General features: G+C 42.2%; 1 protein-coding gene across 7 annotated transcripts; it reads left to right on the plus strand.

Annotated features, from left to right (window-relative positions):
• Nucleotides 1-59: 59 nt before the first annotated feature.
• On the plus strand, nucleotides 60-15,332 carry LOC125967228 (protein-glutamine gamma-glutamyltransferase K). Of its 7 annotated transcripts, XM_049718124.2 has the most exons (16): nucleotides 776-922; nucleotides 2,085-2,275; nucleotides 2,843-2,975; nucleotides 3,806-4,071; nucleotides 4,618-4,809; nucleotides 8,996-9,247; nucleotides 9,797-9,915; nucleotides 10,241-10,348; nucleotides 10,530-10,707; nucleotides 10,930-11,068; nucleotides 11,639-11,831; nucleotides 12,122-12,275; nucleotides 12,375-12,659; nucleotides 13,184-13,344; nucleotides 13,425-13,561; nucleotides 13,657-15,332. In XM_049718124.2, the coding sequence occupies exons 4-16, from the start codon at nucleotides 3,807-3,809 to the stop codon at nucleotides 13,814-13,816; spliced, it is 2,343 nt and encodes a 780-aa protein (XP_049574081.1). In that variant the 5' UTR covers nucleotides 776-922; nucleotides 2,085-2,275; nucleotides 2,843-2,975; nucleotide 3,806; the 3' UTR covers nucleotides 13,817-15,332. The 7 variants fall into 7 exon arrangements, with proteins under 7 accessions (XP_049574079.1, XP_049574087.1, XP_049574069.1 ...); XM_049718122.1 differs by lacking the exons at nucleotides 776-922; nucleotides 2,085-2,275 and adding an exon at nucleotides 60-615; XM_049718112.1 differs by lacking the exon at nucleotides 2,085-2,275 and having other exon boundaries at nucleotides 766-922.
• The last annotated feature ends 8,420 nt before the right edge of the window (nucleotides 15,333-23,752 follow it).

The raw sequence follows: 23,752 nt of genomic DNA on the forward strand, positions 1-23,752 counted from the left end.
CACTTTTTAAAATTCTTTGTGTTGCGCCTTTCATGTGAATCGTGAACCTACCGGAGTAACACAAAATGTTACACAAAAAACAACAAAAAGATTAAATGGCGCAACTGGAATGTGTTGGCAGAGTCACACCTCAATCCTATTTTTTTTTTTTTGGGTCGCATCAAAAATGGTTATGGGTAGCCCACTGCATATTTATTTTTTGAGTAAAAAAATAAAAATTGTAAAATGGCAAACAACATTTTACATTTAGCATTTCCTTATATACTATCCTCCGACTTAACACAACAATTATGACGATTCCACCCTCAAAAACCTATTCCTCAATTTTTTATTTTCTTTTCGAACTGCATTTTTTTTCACCTGCTTACAAAACACCACTTCCTGCAAATACCATCCCCAAGTCGTCTTCACCGGGTGAGTAATTTAATTTTATTCCATTTTTCCTATCCCGACTTCACAGTTAACTTACTGAAAATCCACTTAACCAGTCAGTTCAGATGAAATATGAACCCGTCATCTAATGCATCATTTCTCTTCCCATTACGTAGCATCTCGACCACCACCTCCTCCTCAGATGTCCCGTCGTGGCGCAAGACGTTGAGCAAAGACCTTAAGGTAATGAATGATGTCATCATCATAACAAATCTATCGAGTGAGCAACAAAGATAAAATAATCTGGCATTTAAAATGACATTTGGGAAGTTGGCCAAAAGTAACATTGAAAATGCCTGTGTGGGTGTGGAGGAAGAGAGGTGTGCCCTCGGCGTCTGAGCACTACTTTAAAGAGGCGTGAACATGCAACTAGTCTGAAGAACCACTGCAAAGCCTTCGGGAAAAGAAAGACAATTTCTTCTTCTTCTCCTTCCTCCTCCGCTCAACCTCCTTTTTTTTTTGTGTCCCAATTCGTCTGCCGCTGACTTGAGTGAGTCGCTCTCTGCTACCTTTTGTTTGTGGTTTGTGGGAGCTGTCAGGCCTTCTGGTGATGACTTGCATGCAAACTTACTTTCTCAGCAGCATATTTCACCGCGTTAGCCTTTTTCGATGGCCGTGCTGAGCTGTTGCTTCGGTGAATCACGGGGAGAAGAAACAAATAGAATGCTGCGAGGCCAACTTGGAGTCGTAATTGACGAGCCTCTTGCTGGTTCTTCAGACAGAGCTGCGGCAAGAACAAATTCAAGCTGTAGTTTTATTGCATCATGTTTTTTTTTTTAGTCTTGTCAGACACATCATTAATTTTCTGAAAAGACAAATCACTGATGTGCTATTTCGCCCTAAAAACTATTGATTTGTTTTTCTTAAAACGAAAACAAATTTGGAGTTGTACTCCCACTTTTTATGATATTCCACTTTGTATAGTTTGCTAGCATGTCTGCGTTGAATTAAATTTAAATCCACGAGGGGCACACAACAAGCACATTGTGTAATCTTTCTAAGCCTCAAAGCGCAACATTCCAAAAAGTTGAATGTTCCCTTTTGTTTGTGGCAGTAGCTCTTCAACAACAAGCAGCCTGCAGGCGAAAACGAATCACAAGTGGGCCTTCTTGCATCTGTAGCATCCTCCCGCAGGAAGCCATGTTGGATCTGACATCGCGGGGGAAGGGTTGCGGAACAGGGCGTACTTTTTATTTGTTTGTCGGATGATCTTCATTCACGAGATTTTCTCAGCTCGAGGTGTCTGGTTGGGAGGAATGTTGTGTACCGGGTGATGCAATCTGATCAGTTAAGGCGCAGGATATCTGTAGCTGTACCATCAATCATTTTTGAGGCTGTTGCATTAGACTGCCTTTTTTTTTTTTTTCGTGGTTCTGGGCCTGTGCAGACTGTAATCTCCCCAACATGGATCATCACTGCATGTACCACTAAATCCGCATGCATTTTGGCGCCGGGGCAGGTGCCAAGGGTGGATTACATTTTCTATTTAGGGTGTTGAGGGTAAAGGGAGAAAACAGCTATGCTGCTTTTTGCGGAATGTGAAATGGATGAATGAGACAAGGCCACATTTTTCTCTTCAAGCCATCCCCGATCCTAACTTTGCATCAAGCGTGCATATCTCGCCTGTTCATCGGGTTGTTGTGAATTTTTAGGGCGCATCGTTAAAGGGCACCGAGCCAGCCGCTAGCAGACTGACGCACTCCAGTTTCAAGGAGGTGTTTTCTCTGCTGTCTGTCTGTCGATCTGGTTGTCCCCAAATCATTGTCTGGATTCCATTTTCATATGAATGCAGCGCAAAGCCCATTGTCGGCGCTGAGCTTTATTCTTCAAAGCGTCACTGCTGGTGAGGGATTGGCATTTGAATACAGGAAAAAAAATCTTATTTGGGTCTATTTATTTATTTATTTATTTACAGCATGCGCCACAAATCTGCCGCAAAAAAACTTTTTTTTTTAATAATTATTTAAAAAAAAATAAAAGTTGTTTTTTTTTAATTATTCTCTTACATCAAAATATTTGTTCCACCATTATTTATGCCCCTGCCGTTAATAGTTTTGGCAACAAAAAAAAAATAAATGCTTGAAATCATAAACTATTTAATTATTTACTATCCATCCATTCATTTTTCATATCTCATATACAGTCAACCAAAAAGTTATTGTACGGGCAGAGACAATGAAATTAAATATTTTTTCTAATTGAATCAAGACGCATAAAAAAAAAAAAAGTGCACAGTGGGTGTATTGTTACAATATTCTCACAGAACAAAACCGGAGAGACCCAAAGATTACTTTAATAAGCAGACAAAAGGACGTAATTAGTATAAAACTGCTATGACAAAAGCTTTTCTGCTCATTTTTTTTCCCAATCCTATTTAAACCCGTTCATAATTTCTGTTTTAACACCACAGGTTATGGTTCAAGGATACATTCTTCTCCCCCCCCTCGCGAGAGCAGCAGGCGGATTTTAGTGCAATGGGGATGAAGAGGAGGAGGTGGAAGCAGGGCTGTCAGGAAACAAACGGATGATAGTGCTAATTAAAAGTGAGTCATCGCTAATGGTGCTATATAGCTACATCTGAATGGTGTTTTAATAAGAAGGCTTAAGAGGCGGATTGGAGTCGACCGTGGCTGGCACAAGCGAGCCGGGCTGGGCTGTAAGATCAATCACTGGAGGTGTTGAACGTTTAACTTAAGGTTGGATTAACACTGGAGCTCTAATTAGGATTTAATGACTATCGCTTTTGTTTTGTTTGGGCGAGCAGGGGTTGTATTTCCATGTAAATTTCAAGTGGAACACAAAAAAAAAAAAAGTAAACAGCAATAAATGATTCAGACTAAAAACTTTCGATAGGGGACGTAAGAATAAACTGACATGATGATGTTGCACAAGTATGCACACCCTGTAATAACTGGCAATGTAATATCAAATGGGAATTGGCGCACCTGCCACCTTTTAAAGTGCCTTAAAGTTAAGATGCTGACTTTTTGCTTTTTATTTCCCCCAGTAGAAGCCTGAAGGGTTTCTTTTTAACCTTGCATAATTCCTTCTACCAAGTCTCAAGTTCTATCTGAAAAAAAAACAGCCCAAAGCATGATGGCGCCACCCGTGTACATCACTGTAGGGGTGGTCTTCTTTTAGTACACTTCCCCCCCCCCCCCCCCCCCCTACAGTACATCAGAGATTCTGTTTCATGACTTAACATTGAATATGATGATGGATGATTCTGAACACAGTTATCAGAGGGTGTGCACACTTATGCAATCACACTTTTTCAATTGTGTTGGACAGGTTTTCGGCCAGATTAATGTGCACGTAAAGATTGAAAAATGAGCATGAAATGAAATTGATTTCACAGCGAATTTTTTCTCAGGATGCCCATGGAGACGCACTCCTTTCGAAACATGTCCGCCGTGGGTCGATTCCCGAGCGTGACTCTCACCGACGAGAACCCCGAGGAGGGCTTGAAGGAGTCCAGCGAGAAGACTAAAGAGAATGGCTGCCAGCGGTGGCTGCGGCGCATGGGCTGCTGCCTCGAGACCGACGACGAAGACGACATCACCAACACGCTCGTGACGGGTCTGGAAGAAGGCAAGGACCACGAGGGGACGCCTGTGCCCGGCGATAGCGAGCTCGGAGGTACACCGCACACCTGGCATGCTCACATTATTGTCCATTGTCCATCTTCTGACACTCTACTCCCAACCTTCATTCATCAAAGCCATACTCTTTTGCGTTTTGAAAATCTCAGGGCACACCGACAAAACGAAATGTTCCAAAAAGTAGTGTGGGCCTGGAACAGAGCCCTGCAGCAGACAGTTAAAATGAGTTTCATTCAAACAAAAGTAGTGCTTGTGACATATTTGTCCCGAGGAACCATGTTCAAGGGAATTGTGAAGCTTTTAACAAAATGAATGCTTATTGAAAATATCCAAGAAGCCTCTTTCGGACAAAAGTAGTGCTTTATCACCATCGTGTGGCATCTAGGGATTGATTGTACCTTCTGCCATGTAGCGGAAGAGGATTTATTCATCCTTATCCGTCGCTCTGCACCTCTTGCATAGTTGGATGAATAAATGGACCAATTATGTGAAAGTGAATCTTTTTCCCCGCAGCACACCTGATCTCTCAGCGTTGGAAAATCTCAGCTCAACTCTAATCTGTGCGTGTGCTCGGCTTCCGCAGAGCTGCCCCTCAAGGTGAAATCAATCGACCTGATGAGGAGCAAAACGGGAAGCGAGCGCCAGGCGCACCACACGCACCTCTACCAATCCGACGACTTCATCATCCGCAGAGGGCAGACGTTCCACATGTGGCTCACGCTATCGCGACCGTTCCGACCCGCCACCGACAAACTTCATCTGGAACTCAAAACGGGTTAGTCAAATCTTTGTGTTGAATCCAGAAGTGGCAAATTTGATTTACGCTGACACTGCGGTTAATTTCAAATAGAGTGAACAGCAATAATTAATATCGCATAGTAATTCATTTTCATCAATATCAGGTAGAAAAAGTAAAATAATTTATTTCTGTACTGGACGAAAAATTTGTCCACCATGATTTATGGAGGCTCCCTTTCATTTTTCACTTGGCCACCAGGGGGCAGTATATATGTCATTGTTCTCAATGAGTAAGCTGCAATGATATCACACTTTTGTTCAATGAGGATAAAGAATATATGCCTCTGATATTTGTCTTCAAACGACGTTGCTCCTTCCGTTGCTTTAAGAGTTCAACCCCACGATTATTGATGCTAATCGTTAGCATGCCAATGGCTAGCAATAAACGTTAAATACAGATAAGTAAAAAATCCACTATAGTTTAGTTTAATTTCTTTTTAAACTTTGTTCATTCCTATCAGCGTCCACATCCTCTCGTGAGGCACGAGTGTGAATTCTAATTCCACGTGTGAGAATTGCCCCTCCGTTTGGCCGCCTTCTTGTCTAAAAATGGCAGATGTTAAATCGGCCCGGAACGCCAACATGTTTCGGATTTGGCGGATGAAATAAGTACGTGTTGCTGCAATTTTTCTCCGTGATGGGGTGGGAGATTGACAAAAAAAAAAAAACGAGAGAGCGATGGGAGGAAGGGTGAATTTGGGAGGGGGATTTTTTGGGCTAGTATTGCTATGGCAACCGCTCTCGGTTGCTATGCTTCAGAAGGCGAGCCGATGCCGAGCGCTGGCTCCTGAGAAATCTCTCCGAGTGACAATCCGCCCTCGCGCTTGCCACAGACACAGTGAGAGCCTCCTGTTTACCCTACTCGCACTTTGGACTGGAGATACCACAACAGGAACCCGTCTACATCCAGCAATTAGTGCTTCTTGTGACGCTTGACTGCAGGACCTAAATGGAGTTTCCATGCATCCATATTTGGAAGCCATGATGAATCGAAACCATGAAATGTACCAGGGTTTAACCAAACCTCCAACAAGGCAATTATTATTTTTCAGTTTCCTCTGCAAAGCCTTTTTTGTACGTGTGAATGGTGCCATACAAATAGACTCCCCCATAATTGACAACAACCTCACAGCTTGTTAAATCAGCAACCTATTTTTTTTTTTTTAAAGACAACGCATATATTCCTTATCCTCTGCGAAGAACCACAAATGTTATTGCAAATTGTTGAGCCATTTTGAGCACCTCGGTTTAAATTTGTAGGGCTGTATTTTACCACCAGGAGAAGCACAGGATCCATTGAATTGAGGCGAAATAAATAAATAAATAAATGAACGTTCGTTCGTTCGTTCGTTCGAACAAACAAACACAAACAAATAAATAAATAAATAAATAAATAAAATGAAGACTAAAATAAATGAATATTTTTTTTACAATAAATATAAAAATTAATTTATATTTTTGCATGGGGAAATAAATCATTCGGTTTATTGGCGGTTTATTTTTTTAAAGATTTTTTTTTTTTTTAATTCATCTATAATGGCCATCACTTTATTGATTGATGATTTCAAGCCAAAGATAAGCGGGAACGTCCATGGGCAATCCAGGTTTCTATATAAAAGCCCAAATAAATCAATTCAGTGCGTCCTACTCAGTGGAGGTAATTAGCCTCTTTCTTGTTTTTGTGGGGATGAAAAGAGGATTATATTGAAGGCCACATTTTCCACTGTCCCGGCCCGTTTGATGTGACAGCACAAAGACGCATCCAGCTGGCAACTAATGGCACTGCCGACATCTGAAAGGCGTTTGACTGCACAAAGAGCGACGTTCAAAACAACAACCGTGCTGACTTTTCTTACATTTGAATGAAATTCAATCGTTCGAGGCCATTCGATTCGACTTGGGTGGCTCGTGCAATTTCCAAGTGGTGGGATCTTAAGCTGTAACTTTAAAGCGCCAAAAAAAAAAAAAAAAAATGAAGAAACTCCACGTGGTGTGAAAGTATGCAAATTGCAACTCGCTTTGACAATTGCGCCATTCTCCCTCCGTCACCTGTTGCGGGATTGAAAGCAAGTGCTGCAAATTGTAACTGATGTGGAGAAAGTTATTTTTCCGATTTTTTTTTTTTTTTTAGATTGGAAAGTCACAATGTAATTTCTTCAGTTTTCTCACTAGAGCCATTTTATTTTAGTGCCTAGTTTATATTTTACCAGATGGAGTTTCTATTCACCGCATATTTAAACACTAGTCATCGCTTGGAACATCTTTCTTAGGGTGGGACAAAATATTAGATTGCTTCTTTTATGGGATTGTACTCTATTCTGCCTCTTGTGTTTTAATGATTGTAGTTGTCTCAGCAATTTTGTTGTGCCTGAAGCAAATTGCCCTGATAAATAATAAGAAATCTCATCCTGATCGCCAATAAAGAGCTTTTCATGGGGCCGTTTATTGGCTTTCCTTGATATCCAGCCTGAAGGCCATTTACTAATTTTCTCTTTGTCTTCACTGGTAAGACAATTTTTCACTGTATGACATTTTTTGCACGGTAATTATTAAACTTTAGCATAGTAGCCGTAAAACTGCATCTCACTAATGAAATAAATAGACACAAGCAAGTGAAGCTGGATGTTGACCATTTCAAAGAACATCTTTCCATTAGCACGAGTTGTATTTTCTCATAATCAGCATCATAAAATTTTATTACGTGGGCGCATTAACATAAAGCGGTGGCGAGAGAGATGGAACGAAGGCCAATCATTTTGCAGGAACTCTCGAAAACGGCCGAGTACTCTCACGTGAAGCATTAAGTGGACTGTAGAACACTTCATATATCGTATATGAAAAAGGATATAAGATGGAAAACTGACTTTTACTCTGCTGTTTGCAAATAGTTGGCTCTCTGGAGTGCCTGCCTAGCCATCAAGAGGGAAATTACACTTAGCTCCACAGTTATTATTTTTTTGGCAGCTCAGTTCCCCAAAATGTGATTTGTGATTCATTCGCGGATTACCGCTCCGATGCTGAGTTTGTTCTGCTTCAAATTGGCAGCTCGGCCACTTGCCAAGTGCCAACTAGACTACTATGAAGCCAAAGCCAAAAGGTTTAGCTCAGATTAGCATTAGCTTCTGATAAACAGCATAACAAAGAAGCCCCTGCTATCTTAATGCAACGGACATTACAATACTGACAGGTATATATTCTTTATCCTCTGCAAAAAAAAATGATTGCAGCTGACTGAGTTTGAAAACAAGACACGTCGTTTTGTTATTTCCAGCTCAAAGATACCCAACGAACAATGACTTCATTATTTTGGGCTTAACGATACGTGCTTGCAAGACAAATGTTGGAGATTATTTGTTGTTTTCCTTTACCGCTACCTTCTTGCTTCTTATTAGCAAGTGTAGCACGTGTCACCCTGCAAATAATGTAGCCCAATTTACGGAGCTGTTAAGTAAGCGTATCCTTCCGGGCATCTAGCGCAACGGCACAGGAACCAAACAGCAAATTACCGTACGCGCAATCATTGCTTTTTTTAGAATGAGGCGGCAGCCGAGATCAAATGACCGTTTGGTGCGTGCGCGTGTTTGCGTATGACTGAGCGAGTGGAATTTTCTTTTCCAGGTCACACTTCCATACCCATTCCATATTTCATATCTCTTGAACAAATCGAGATACAAGTTTCATTCCTTTTTTAAACACTCGTATCTCAAATCATTTTCATGGAATCATTTCCAAATGATTTCTCAATTTCTAAAGATGCACCAATTCCACAATGATCAGAGTATGTTCAAGTATCATTGTGATGCAATGCTGTGTTTTATTTACATCACGCCAACGCCTCAGTACTTAATAATAAATCACAACGAGATGGTGTCCATCAAAATGGAATATTCAATTTTATTTATGAATTGCTAATACAGCTTGTGTTGTACTGTCATGGCGATTTTTAATTGTGAAAAAAACGTCTCCTTTAATATAAGAATGCATTATGAGTGCTTGTCATCATCGGCATAGCAGCGGTTTATTTCCCTCCCCCTTCTCGGTTTCGTCCAAGAAAACCCGTCGAGGTAGGAATTCAGGTGTGGCAGCAGAATAAATACACTTGCTGATCTCCGTGGCATAGCGAGACACGTTCACATCCGCCCGCTTCTGCTTTCCCCCCTCAGGGCCTTTGCCGACAGTGTCAAAAGGAACCCACGTCATTATCCCCCTGGTGGACGAGCTGCAGGACAACCACTGGCAGGCCGCCCTTGCGGAATGCGACGGCGCCAGGATGAAGCTGTCTGTCAATTCCTCGGCCGCCGCCGCCGTGGGCCGCTATCGCCTCCAGGTGGAAACCGAGTGTCCGGGTGGACGTATTGTTTCTGAGCACGACCCGGCCAACGACATCTATGTGCTGTTCAACCCCTGGTGTGACGGTAAATATATAAAAATAAAACTCCTAACAATCTCCAACTGTTTGTGTCCCTGTTGGGTTTCTGTCCAGGCGTCTCCACTGCAGTCAGCGGTTTTACAAATTTAGTTTCTGGGAGCTCTGCTGGTCCGTGAGTCACGAATTGGGAGTAATACTAATACATCATTATAAGATGTATTATACTATCATGATGGGGAAACTGGACCAATAAAAGAATATAAAAATAACCAACAAAAAACAGATGCTAGGAGCCCTGGAGCAAAATCAAACAATGATAATTGCACGCTTGTTTAGTGTACAGAATACTCAGCATATGGTTGTGCCAGCTGAAGACTTTGTGCTTGGGCTAAAGTGCGTTGGAATGACTTTTCAAACTATGACTTTTTAATCACTTGTTTACAGATAGTCTTCTGAAGTGCCTGCTCCCTCTAATCAAGTGTGAAATTGAACAACTAAATGATTCTTTTTACATCACTGTAAGCCCTTCTGAATTGTACTAGAAAGTAACTCTGAGATTGACAATTTTGTTTTGCTTGTATTCACCCGGTCCCAGTGGATGCGGTGTTCATGGACGATGAAGACGAGCGTCAGGAGTACATCCTCAACGACGTAGGGCGAATTTACTACGGCACGCAGGACCAAATTGCTGTCCGAACGTGGGACTACGGACAAGTGAGTGTGTGACCACATTTTTTATTTATTTATTTTTTATTTTTTTTTTTTGTATTTATTTATTTATCTATTTACATTTATTTATTTGCATTTATTTATTTGCATTTATTTATTTATTTATTTATTTATTTATTTGTGTTTATTTTTTCATTTTATTTTTTTAATTTAAAAAGATATTCTTCAATTTTCTGGCTTGGCATCCAGGGGGTCCAAATATATTTCAGAGGAGCCAGTGCCCCCGCGGCCCCCCTCTAGCTCCGCCAGTGTGTGTGATCAATAATTTACAGCGCATGTTGATGTTTTTTGCGCTTCTTTTGATTTTCAGTTTGACGACGGGATCCTGGAAGCGTGTCTGTTTGTCCTGGAAAAGAGTGGAACCCCTCCATCCGGGTGGGGCGACCCTGTCAATGTGGTGCGAGTCGTGTCAGGCATGGTGAGAAATTGTGGCAGAACACACACACACACACACACAACCTAAGTGTTGAGTGCAGTTCCGCCACATCATCTCAGTATGTGGCGGCCCTTAGGCTGCCCACACTTTTCCTTATTTTTCAGGCGAGCGAGAGGCATATGTCCCCTTCAACCCCAAATGATTTTTTTGTCATCTACTCTAGATCAACTCTCGCGATGACCAAGGTGTTGTGGAAGGAAACTGGTCAGGGAATTATACTCAAGGGACATGTCCAACTGTCTGGAGCGGAAGTATGGAAATCCTGACGCAATACCACAAAAACAACGGCACCCCTGTCAAATACGGCCAGTGTTGGATTTTTGCCGGGATTGTCACCACAGGTAGATACAAAAATAATAATATGCAAAAATGAAAGTTGGCTGATTTAAGTGATTTAAGTCAGAACCAATTAAACTTCTGAGTCCGAGGCGCCTCCATATTTTTAATTACATTTTTATCTATTTATTTATCTTTTTTTTAAATTAATAATAATTTTTTCCCTTCAGTAAGTGGTGTTATCTTTTCTTAAAAAAAAAAAAAAAACAATGTGCCTTTGTATGCAGTGTTGAGGTGCTTGGGTATTCCCAGCCGAACGGTGACCAATTACAGCTCAGCCCATGACACCGACGTCTCCTTGACAACAGATGTGTACCTGGACGAGAACCTGCAGCCCTTGGCTCATCTGAATTCGGATTCCGTCTGGTGTGTGCGCTTGTCCAATATTACGCTTTTTTTACTCGTCGTGACACACCCACCGTTCCTCCGAGTAGAAACGGATGATTGCTGTGCGCCAAAATATACATGAATAAATATATTGGCTTCATGTGAGCCTCACCGCCGAACCCATGACTTACATTCTGGTGTGATCATGGTGAGGTTGAGTTTTGTGACGCGGTCGTGATTGAAATAAATTCCTCCAAGTCGCGACATCTAATAGTTCCATTAGAGTGTCGACATTGTCAGGGCCGCAGCGCACCAGTCAACAATCATAAATAAATCCTACAAAAATGGATTGCTGAATGTCATTTAGGTGGTTCGGACTGACTTTCACACCCCAAGGGATTTAAATGGTCTCTGCATTTATTATTTATTTAATATTAAATTGTTAAAATATAATAATAATATTTTTTTATATTTTAAAAAGAAAATATAATAATAATATTATTAAATGTAATATTTAAAATGTATTTAATTTATTTTTATTTTAACCGCAGCTTCACTGTTGTCACGATGTTTTCGGCATAACATGATTGCGACGTGTGCTCCCTGCAGGAACTTCCACGTGTGGAACGACTGCTGGATGGCTCGTCACGACTTGCCCCCGGGAATGGGCGGCTGGCAAGCTGTGGACGCCACGCCGCAAGAGACCAGTCAGGGCACCTTCCGCTGCGGCCCCGCCTCCCTCGCCGCCATCCGCAGCGGCCAGGTGTTCCTCAAACACGACGCTCAGTTCGTCTTTGCCGAGGTCAGTCGAGATGATGTCACTTATTTGTATCTTGCTAAATCCAGCATTGAGGAGGGCGGCTCAGTTTTTTTTTGCTCAAGGGTAACCCGAGGCAGCCCTGGGTATCAAATCATTATGAGTGCTGGACAGAAAATCTCAGCGGGGAACAGCGAATGCCAAACCCGGAGCGTACAAGGCCGTCTGAGCGTTGACAGCGTGTGCAACGTGTGTCAACACTCAGCCAGATGGCGCTTGTCAAAAGTGACACTTGGCATCTGTTCTGAGCTCTCTTTCTCTCGCGCTCCGCTCAGGTGAACAGCGATAAAATCTACTGGCAGAGGAACCCGGACGGAACCTTCTCCAAAATACATAGCGAGAAGAAGGTCGTGGGCCACCTCATCAGCACCAAGGCCGTGGGCTCGGACGAACGAAGCGACATCACGCACCTTTACAAGCATCCCGAAGGTATCGCCGGCTTCATCGGAAACGCACATTATCTGCTTGACAGGTTTGTAAATGAAATTTTTCACAATCGCTAGTATTAGAACTGTTTTTTCCGTTTAGGTACAGCGGCGGAGCGCATCGCCGTGGAGACGGCGTGTCGCTTCGGTTCCAAGGCGGACGCGTACACGTCCGCCGAGGTGGAGGACGTCCTCATTAAGGTGACCATGGAGGGCGACGGCCCCCAAATGGGCCGAGACGCCCAGCTGACAGTCACACTGCAAAACCGCAGCGCCGAGCACCGACGCGTGGTCCTGCATAGCCAGGTGGCCGTCATGTACTACACGGGCGTTCACAAGGCCACCGTCAAGACGGCGCACACCGACCTGGACCTGCTGCCTGCTGCGGGTGAGTGCCCTTGACGCCATCATTTCCATTTTGCTTCGGGTCTCCGAGAGGACAATTTATGAAAATGTCCGACTCCACAATTTTAATTTTATTTTGAGTCTCCTCTCATGTAAAAGTCTGCTATACTGCTTCACTTATTTTTACTTAGCGTCCTGTTGGATAAAAAAAAAAAAAAAAAAAAGCCTTATTCTCCGTTTTGTAATTTACATTCCTCTTTCTGACTGATGTGTTTATTGAAGTTTAGTTTTCCGCTGTACAATTTGACATTGAGCGCTCTCTTTTCAATAAAGAGTCTGTTTATTGTTTACGAGCTTCTGCTGCTTCCACCACATTTAAACCTTGAAGGACGCTGATGGGTCTGCCACAATTTTATCAGCTTTGGCAATCCGCCGCTTGCTTTTGAGCACAACACACAATATATCAAATGGCAGGACCAATCAGCACCGCTGTCAGTCACTTGTGTGATTGCCTTTTTTTTTTTTTTTAATACATAAATACGGTGTGTGTCTTCTTTATTCCTTTAGTGGAGGTTTTGGAATGGACCCTGGAGTACAAAGACTACAAGGACCAACTGGTGGACCAGGCCGCACTCATGTTGACGCTGTCAGGCCGGGTCAAAGAGACGCAGCAGGTCCTCGCCACTCAGTTCAGTTTCAGACTCAGGACTCCAGACCTGATCTTAGCAGTAAGACAATTACAAAATCCTCGTGACTTTTCCGATTGCTATGTCAAGTGTGTTTTATTTTTATTTTTTTTTCGCGTCAGCCCATCGGGAAGGCTGTCGTCGGGGAGAAGATGGCAGTGGATATTTCCTTCACGAATCCTCTACCTCAGGTACTGAAGTCGGTCATGTTCCACGTGGAGGGACTGGGACTTGCCACCGCTCGGAAAATTCATTACGGGTGAGCGGAAAAACATCAGCCCCTCCAGACACACACACACACTCACACACACTTTTTTTTGTAACTGTCATTTCCCGTCCCTCCCCTCCCCTCAGAGATATCGGAAGCCGAGCCACCGTCTCCCTGACTGAGCACTTGGTGCCCACGCTTGCCGGGCCCAGGAAATTACTCGCGTCTTTGCACTGCCGGCAGCTCACGCAGGTACACGGCGTGACCGACGTCACCGTGCACCAAAGGAACTATGGTGCGCTATAGGGGGATGACCTTTGCCCTTGAAAGGATCAAGAAAAGCGCTTAGTCAAACTTGATCTAAAGTCTGACATTGTGGCCAGAGCAAAGGACTGAAAAAGCCTCCGGGCAAATGTTGGAGTTCTCCTCGGAAAAGACTGAAAGTCAAAATGGAAGTTGGAGTCGGGCTCCGAAATAATTAACAACTCTAACTTGTCGTCCTTGACAGTACCGTTTTGGGCATGGTTAGGTTGAAATAACTTTTTACACACAGAAGGGCAAGTTAGTAAGTTTCGAGCCCGGAGGATCTCGAGCCCGGAACATCATAGACTGAATTTCACCATATGGCAATTTTTGCTAATTTGCATCAAAGCCGTATAGTTGATTTTTAAATCAAGTGAGCTTTAAGAAAACACGCTAATGTGGGCGAGATGCACTCCGGCATGCGAAGAGTAAACTCGTGTCATGAATGTATTATTCTTCGCTACTTGGGTGGGAGTTAGTACCAAATCTGAACTCAAAAAGTTTATTTATTAATGCTTCCGGACTCGGAGTGCATTTTCTTTACACTCGCTTAATGTTAAACACATTAGGTCAAGGTTCAAATTATTAGAAAAGCGAGGGAAAAAAAAAAAAAAAAGCTTAGCGTGACCTTGATTTTGAATTTTATCGGCCTTTGTTTGTTGACGCCTCACGTCGTGACTCGATCGCCCCCGTTAATGAAGGGCGGACGTGCTGTTTATGTATTTAATAGCTTGACAAAATGCATGCTACATTTTAAAAGCAGCCAAACTTTTCCAATATGAAACCTTGTTTCGGAATTAATTTGAAAGTCAATGAGGGAAGTTAGCTTTAATCCTCCTTTATTTCTTCCATAAGATCTCAAGATAGCAATATTGTGCCATCCTGCTGCAAATATTATCTCCCTCTGAAAGGTCATTTTCTCATCCATTAATGTTTGTGTATTTAAATAGATGCTCATAAATCCACTCTTTTACGCTCACTAGCTCATGTCATGTCCATCAATCCATCCAAATTCCAATTTAGCCACTGACTGGTGATAAATCACTTCTATGGATGCAATATACATTATAAAACCTCAAGAAAGGAACAAAAAATACGACTACAGCTCGTATCATGATATATTTCGTATCACACATCTAACAGATATCATCTGGTATCACGATACAGCCAATATCAGGGTACAGCTACGATAGTTTCTGCTTCATCAAATTACACCACCTGCACCAAAATAAGCTAGCATCACAATACACATAGCATCATTTAGTATCACAAATGTGCTAGTATCATGATACTGACAGTTGGTATCACTATTCATCTAGTGTCATGATTCAGCCTAGACCAGGGCCAAAAACGAGCTAGTATCATCCTAAAATATCTAGAATCACAAATCCGCTAATATCGATATGACTCGTATCACGATACCGCTTGAATTACAATCCAGCTAGTATCACTAATATCTTTTTTCTGTCCGTTCCTTTTGTAATTAAATCCCTGCTGTGTGATAATCACAAATTCCTCATGCTGACTGTCTACCAAGTGTGTTCAGTGAGTCCATTTTCAGTGTGCAAGTTGAATTTGTGTCCTGTCTGGGCCCGGAATTCACATTAACCTTTGAGTTCATTAATGAACAGGCCTCCTCGTCTTCCTGACTCTGGTATCAAACGGAGTCCTGCCTTGGTTGCGCACCGCCACACCTAATTCCCGCTAAATGTCAGGGAAAAAGTTTTACTTGGTGGCAGAAGTAATGTAATGCGGTAATGTACGGCACGCTCACCGTTGTGTGTCTGACACGGCGATTACGAAGCCGCCGACTCTCTAGCGTCTCAGTACATAATCCGTTTCAATGTTGTAGAGAGCTTTCTCGCACGTAATGCAACACCAACGCTGGCTAATGAATTTTGTCGTTTTGGGACAAGTAATTATTCTGATGACACTTGTGTGGAACATATTAAGGAAAGCTATGGAAGTATATCCGTGTCAAAATTGAAATTCTAATTTGTATTCAACGCAAGTGTCAAAATCTTGAGGGCCACTAGCAAGCGCCTGATAACCATCCGATAATTTTAATTAAAGTAAATTAAAAAAATGCTAGTTGTTTAACGGATATGAGTTATTTATCGATTGAAATGCAACTGGGTCATTTGAGCTTGTATCCAAAATGAGTTGCCCCATCAAACTCTTGTCACATTACTTATTTATTAAGATCTTCCCTCCCTTTGCTGGCTTTCCCTTACGGAAATGACAGGCGTCGACATCTCCAACTTCTGGCACATCAAAGTGTTTGGCGATGTCCAAACTTTTTGCGGGTGACACTGATCCCTTCCCACCTTCCCCGCTCTGTTTTGTGCGTCAGTGTCAGTTCGCCTCAGGAAATCTTTCCAAAACAGAAAAAAAACCTTCTCGCCTGTCGTTACGACTCACCCCGTCATACATGTTCCGCTCTTTCTTAAGCCGATTTTCAGCTGAAACGTTGAACATCTCAGCTCATCTAATGTGAACGGCGTGTTTGAACTGAGGCCAGTTCAGTTTTATTCCTCACTGCTTTCACATTTGTGGAATTTTTAATTGATTTCTTTTGTATCCGTCAAAAAGACAAAAACCTGAAATTGCCAATGTGGAGTAAAATATTTTGACTGGCAACTACCAACGTACTTGTAGGCTAAATGCTACAAACGTGGCATTTTTATTGATTTGTACCGTTCGTTCATTTGATAGCTTTAGCGCTATTATGCTAGGTTCAGACATGATGCGAAAAATACCTGCTTATTTTTGTTCGCCGTGCGACCTCCGACAGATGAAAAAGAATGTTTTAACATTGCTAGTCAATCAGGTGACCAGTATTTGTGTTATACTTTGGCTAATGCTAAATGCTAACTCAGTTGACAGCCATGCAGTAACATCACTGACCGCCATTTTCTCTCTTTTATTTACAAAGATATTTGACTGTAGGTCCATCCCAGACTTTGACAACCTTTTAGTTGTTTAAAAAAAAAAAAAAATTCTCGGTCTAATTAGTAGGGTCCACTCTATCTTTGCCCGTAAATGCTTTGCCATGATTTATCAGGCGGCGTTTCAGGCTTACCTATTGATTGCTTGTTGTTTCTAACAGTTTTGTCTATCAATCACACACAGACTTGCTATTTATTTAACACGCGTGCTTAAATACAAGGGCGAGAGGATGTAATGAAAAAGGTAGTGTGCTTGCGCTAGGTTTGATTTTGATCAGTGTTGCTGTGTCATCCCATCCCACGTGGAACCAGTGAAAATGAGCCAATTTAGTTATGACACAGTCTGGTCTTTGTGCGGAGGCAGCACTTTGTCTCACAAATTGGAGACGCCGAGTGCAAGCGTCACGAAGAGCAACATCGCTTTCAAGGCAGTGTGAGGATAACTTCTGATGCAAGACATGCATCAAGCGCTCCCTCGCTCAAGAGAGGCTCACTTACAGGTGTCAGCACATTTGCCCCCACTTATTTTTTTTTTTTTATTAAAAGCGTCGTCAGCTTTGATGCTTTATTCGCAAGCTTCTTTTGAAGACTGACTTTGATGTTTCCAAACAATAAGTGAACCAGTCATTTGTTTCGGATGTTTACAAAAAGCGCGTAAGGTTAATTGAAACACTAATTGTCTTTGTTGTCTTCAAAAACATGACTTTAGTACTAAATTGTCTTAAAACACGTTAGGTTCTTTGAAGACTCCACATTGCCTTTCATGTCTACAAAAACAAGTTCGTGAACATCAAAAACATGTATGTTGGGTTAATTGAAACTAATTGGCCTCGAATTTTCTAGACCGGCGCCTGAGCACTTGGCGTACAAACAAGCTCATCCTCCAAGTCTAGTTTAGTGTGTTGCTACATCTCAGTAGGCCTTCCAGCGTATTTTGGGGATTTTACGTTTTTGGCAGTGCCCCCTACTGGACTGAAGTGGAACCCCACCACTGCACTTGCTGATTTTTTTTCAGTGAAACAAAACCTTTTGCCATGCCGTTATCGAAACTCATCCGTCTTTTATCACGGGTTATGTAAGAAGCCTTTGTGAAGGTCTTCATCTCGGCCCTTCCGACATCTGACGGGCGGCCTTGTGCGACGCAGCGGCATTAGCATCATTTCATTGTCCCGCGGGTCAAGTGAGGTTGAGGTGAACTGGTCTTTACATCGATGTGACACGAGGAAGAGCAACCCGAGAGACCGATAATGGGACTCTCCTTAAAAGTCTCTCAAAACCAGCTGGGACTGGCAATTTTACACGATGCCGGGATTAAAAGCATCTTGTCCGTCGAAGCCATTGCAACCTAAATGTGTCACTCAAACTAGTCATTCCTTTTGAGTCTTATCTTAAAAGTGCACAACCCATTTGGAGGCGATTTTATTTCTGGAGACCGGCGAAATAAACTGAATGTGCTTATCGCAAACAAAAGAGGCACAGGCCACCGACATCAATACAGCGAGTATTGATTATTTGGGAACTTGTGTATACAAGCATTGCTTGGAAACTATTTTGCAGGATTATTGATGCGTTCCTCTCCCTCGTGTCGACGCTGCCAATTCCTTTGCGCGTCTGCATGAAGTTATTAATATTTGAATCGATCGTATGGCGATAAAAGCCATGCGTCCTTTATCGATATTTTGTCTTCACCTCTAATGACTACGTGTTTATTATCAATCAGAACATCCAGTCGGAAAGGCTTTTTTCTGGCTCCCAGTCAGCTGCTGAATACATTTTAAAATTCTGCCCCAAATGTAAATATTTATATTTATTCTAAATATTTTTAATTTTTAGTTAAGGTTAGTTAGGATAGCTTCTTTAGCTGTTTTTAAATGCACAATTGATACTCTGATCTAGTGTCTATTTTGGGTGCAATTTCACTATCGGCCACTAGATGGCGGTACCCTCGATTCAGATTAAAAAGAAGAACAAAACAATATGTAAATGTTGAACAAAGGCAGGCTGTTTTAATTTGATGCCTATGTGTATATAAGAGATCACGATGGAATTCAGCACCATGGATAGTGCTTGGGAAAGTAAAATTCGGGTGCATTCATTAACATCATGTATCATTGTTACAAGTGCTGTAACTTGACTCCGTTCAGCAGAGAGCAATTTTGACCACCCACGGGAAAAATCCAACGCCGCCGGCACGGCATAATTCAATGGTCTGCTTTATCGCCGTTGATTTTCAGCTGTTCCTTAAACTGGATTTGTTTACACAGTCGCCAAGGCAACCAGACACCTAGGAAATTTTTGGAGCTCATCATCCTACGCATGCCTCGCAGCGTCGCCACATCTTTTGCATCTTCGCCAAAAGTGTGGGAGTTGATGTTTGCATATGAATTGGGAGAGGTGACGTACACAAATGCTTCATTGAAACATTTTAACAGGCGTGCATTTAAGAAAGCGCTTAGCTTGCGGAAAGTGGAGCCCGTGCCAGATGGCTTGGGGGCGAAGTGGACCGAGCAACTATCAATCACTGATACAAATTCAATTTACATGTCGCTCGTTTTTGTAAACTTAAAGCCTTAGATGAACCAGACATGAAGTGCTGAACATGTTTTTAAAAGAATTTAAAGCCTTCAAATCAACCTAACGAGGGAATTTAACCAAACAGCCAGCAAGTCTAGCCTGCCCCCATTTAAAATGCCTGACGGGGTCGCTTCCAATGGCTCGCTTGTCGCCCACTCATTCCTCCGTTGTCGGCTCAAATAAACTTTGAACCGAGCATTGGCCTCGCTATCGATTATTTCAAAGTATTTCCGGAAACAGGCTCTCCCTTGCCTCCTCTTGCCTTTGCGAGACATTGACGTTAAAGACATTCACCTTGTAGTTTCCGCCAGATGTTGCATCATCGCAGAGCATCTGCTCCCTCCACTGATAAATGCGCTCTGCTTTTAAGACAGCATGTCAAAAAATTCACGGCAGCCCCGATACTTTTTTTGCATGTAGATCTTCTTGCATCTTGCGAGCCATTGGGGAAGGTGTTAAAGCAAAACGCTCAACCTGCATTTTACCTGATGTGCTTTGGGACCTAAAAAAAATGATGCAAGTTGTGCTGTAACATTGTTGCAAAAAGTAGAGAAAATGGCAGTATAAAAAATAAAAAAAATCACAAAAGCAACTCGAGTTTAACTGCAGGCGCACCCACAAAAAAACCTCAGCATTATTCTTCTCAGTTAAAACAGCAGTTCAGAACATTTATAGGTTGCTTCCTCCAACTCAGCTTGATTTAATAAAGCCACAATGGGTGTTTATTTCCCGTCATTCATTTTGAGGAGCGACGGCAGGTCAACTCTGAATGGGTGCGTGCACACCCTCCCAAAAATGTCATTTGCATATTCATTGCAGTCAATTAGCCGTCCTTATACTCCTGCGGCAGACTTCTTATTTATCTCCCGGCTGCTCGTCTCCCCGCCGCCAAATTAACATACAAAACGAGGTCATAAGTAATCAAGTTTCAAACACGTATTAAAAAAAAAAAAAAAAGGTCTCACGAGTGACAAACTGAATAAGAGACGAGTTGACGAAAAAGTGACTTTACAGTGTGTTACTTTTCCACTCACGCACAATTAGAGTTACACAAGATCAATACAACTGATTTCTCGAGCGGCTGCAAAAAATTTATCACCTCTGTCTGCCGTGCGGTGTTTTATGTTTTTTTCTTTTAACCATCCATCAATGGCGTGTGGTGTAATTGCCGGTATCATGTCACTTTCTCCAACTTTGACCTAACGGTGACTTTTACGAGGCGGGCCTGGTAATAAACGTTTTTTTCTTTGGCACGCAGCCGTAAATAGGGGTGACAAAGGTGAGCCGACACGAGGTGGGTGACCCGGGAGGTAATTACTTTGCAAACATATCAGAATGGAAGATGACCACTAATTAAAAAAAAACTCATTCGCAATTTATTTAATGAGACTGATGAGATGATAATGTGTGGCACATGTTATTTTAAAATTTAAATGGCTCATTTTAATATTGTTGGTGAATGTTTTGTAAAAATATGTATTCCCATGCTAATAAGTGTTCTAAATTGTATATGCATTACATGGATCATCTTTACTGTTAAAACGAAGCAGAACATTTAAATACATTTATTAGCGACGTACGGCTACATCTTTCTCGTAGCTTTACTAATAAAAATGCTCCCATTAAATATTAATATTTATTCTCTGTGGAGCCTGAGGTCTAAACGGAATAACTTTATATGAAATTTACATGACAGACATAACAAACTAAAGTATCTACAGCTTTCTGGTCCATGTTAGTTAGCTAACATTACTGAAGAAAAGCTAATGTGCTAACTTCCTAGCCTGTGTGCTAACTTGGCTAGCCCATGTAAATGCACACGGGACAGGAGGATAAATATATAATGTAGATATTTTTTTATATAATTGTGTTTATACATATATATATATATATGGACCGAGGCCTTCGCTGACAAAATTTTTGTTCTTTAGCGCAAAACAATTATTAGCGCCTCAACAACCGTGCAATTGATTTACGATGACTCATTTAACATCCCGACTTTAAATAATGATGAATGGAAAACGCTACATTCTGTTAGATAAGTGCCCGCAACATTTCCAGTAAATTTGCTATTAAAGGGAAAAATAGGAAATTCAATAAGAAGTCCATGGATAATGTAAGCAGTCCTCGACTGTGAGGCTTTGTCGGTCCTCTGATTGTCATCACTTATTATTCATGTCACTGCCTGGCTTCAATCTGAATTTGGGGAATGGGATCAACGGGTAAAGCTCGACAAGAGCATCGGGAGAATTGTATTAGGCGGAGCGCTTTTGCCCATTCAACTTCAACTGCCTTAAATTGTCTTCTGACTGCAAAGTGACTTCCAGTGGAGAGCAAAACAACAACGCTAAAAAAAAAAAGATGATAGAAAGCTCAGGTGCTGTTGACCGCGCCAGCGCAAAATGTCATTTTTCTTCCCAAAGTAATGATGTTGCCGACCAGGCGCCGCGTGGAGAATAACGCAGTAGAATGATAAGGAGTGAAATTTGTGGCTTTTGTCCTTCAGCCCGCACGCAGTTAGCTATGACTAGCAAAGATGTTTTAGAGGGTAGCAAAGTCAGCAAAGATCAGGCGGAGTGATGTTTTTGGTCTGCAATTACAGGGCGTGAGATGGTAAGCGGGGGTCAAAACGCCCACTGGAAAAACATGGGGAGATTGTAACTGACTATTTCTTGCTGTGATTTATCAATTTTCCACAGTAAAATAATTCAGGACAGGACCGGAGCTGTGCGGTGGCTATAAAGGGAGGACTCCCTCCCCCGTGACGCAACCGTATTGAAATCAGGCTGGTTGTGCTTTATGATATTTTTTGATTGTTTCATATTTGTGGTCTTGATGTGTTAAATATTTATTGTAACTGAATCGCTGAGAACTGGAATATTTCATTTTTGCCATTTTGCAGTAGAGTCATTCGAGCTTTTATGGCCGCACTAAAAATCCGTGGGAGCTCTATCTTGGTGATCTACTCGGCAATGATGACTTCTTCTGGATGCTGTTTTACAGACCTTGAACTTTTCCTCGGATTTTATTTTATGGCAGTGGATTTTGAGTGCATTGAGTTACTTTACCCATGGGTGGGTTCAGTATCTTAACCTTTGGTTGGATTGGGCATGATGAAAAGTTGGGTGAAATTACTAACCCAATGCAAAAAGCCCCGCCCCCTGAGTGAGATTGCGACTTGGGCCAAAAACAAGCTGGTGTGAAGAATTGAAAGAGCGAGAGACAAACTTTTAAGATCAATCAAATTCCCCAAAGATGAGAAATTTGGGCTTTGAAAATGGCTGGCAGTGAATGTGTAACGGGACATATATGCAGTCTGTTCCTCCCCACCACTGCTAATTATGGTAGTCTGAGGGGAATCTTTTGCTGTCTTTGTCACTTTGTATCTCGAATAAATTACTTCGCTCCGCGCTGCATTGCGTCCTCCTCGCGCCGCATACAAATCGCTACAGATAAGAAGCTCATCTGCGCATTCACATCTGACACCGTTGTTGTTTTACCTGCCGCGTTTGAGTTTTGCCAGTTTTGCGCCGTGCATTCAACAGTAGTACTGTTCGGCAAAGATGTCATTCTCTCGCCGGCCGCATCAAAGCCACCAGACGATTTCCCGTCGCAGTACCACCAGCCGAGCCTGTTGATGAAAGTTGGAATTATTTCCTTTAAACTCAGCGGGGTGACGGTGAGTAAAAATAATATTCTAGGCTAGGGAGTCGCAAAGTGTGTAATGGGCAGTCCGCTGTGAGAACTATCCACAGTGAAAGTGGATTTTCGGCGGTAAGGGGGGCGGCACATTACACAAATGCAATTTGACATGCGATGGATGGATGGATGGATGGATGGATGGATGGATGGATGGATGGATGGATGGATGGATGGATGGATGGATGGATGGATGGATGGATGGATGGATGGATGGATGGATGGATGGATGGATGGATGGATGGATGGATGGATGGATGGATGGATGGATGGATGGATGGATGGATGGATGGATGGAAGACAACTGTGGCCCCCAACACATTAGCACAGCCTAGCGCTAACGCAACACGAGGTGTCTGGTGCTGATGCGGGGTCGTCATGGCAACCACAGAGAAGCAATTGTCCTTATTACGAACCAGTGAGGCAGCCAAATGATTTGCAAGCCACTATTATAAGGTCAAACTAGAGAACGTAATTTGTGGATAAATTGCGTGTGAAGGCGAAGAAGCTGAACACTTGGGAAATTTTATGGAAGCTCAGTTGGCATAAACTGAAGAGTTTAAAAGGGGAAAAACTGTTGAGTCCAAATTCTTGCGGGTATGGTGGCAATTTTTGGTAAGGGAGAATGGTTGGAATCAATAGGCATAAGACAAACTGTTTAAAATTTAGATTAGTAGACATATGCTGAATAGATCATTCATAAGATGAATAGTTTAAA

Source organism: Syngnathus scovelli, chromosome 10 (assembly GCF_024217435.2).
Source record: "Syngnathus scovelli strain Florida chromosome 10, RoL_Ssco_1.2, whole genome shotgun sequence".
Lineage (NCBI taxonomy): Eukaryota > Metazoa > Chordata > Actinopteri > Syngnathiformes > Syngnathidae > Syngnathus > Syngnathus scovelli.

Excerpts from the sequence above, each read along its gene's own strand:
- LOC125967228 (XM_049718122.1), top strand. The coding sequence starts at position 3,807 with ATGCCCATGGAGACGCACTCCTTTCGAAACATGTCCGCCGTGGGTCGA. Across the intron at positions 4,810-8,995 it reads TCATCTGGAACTCAAAACGG|GGCCTTTGCCGACAGTGTCA; the intron begins GTTAGTCAAATC and ends TTCCCCCCTCAG. Across the intron at positions 13,345-13,424 it reads CTCCAGACCTGATCTTAGCA|CCCATCGGGAAGGCTGTCGT; the intron begins GTAAGACAATTA and ends TTTTCGCGTCAG.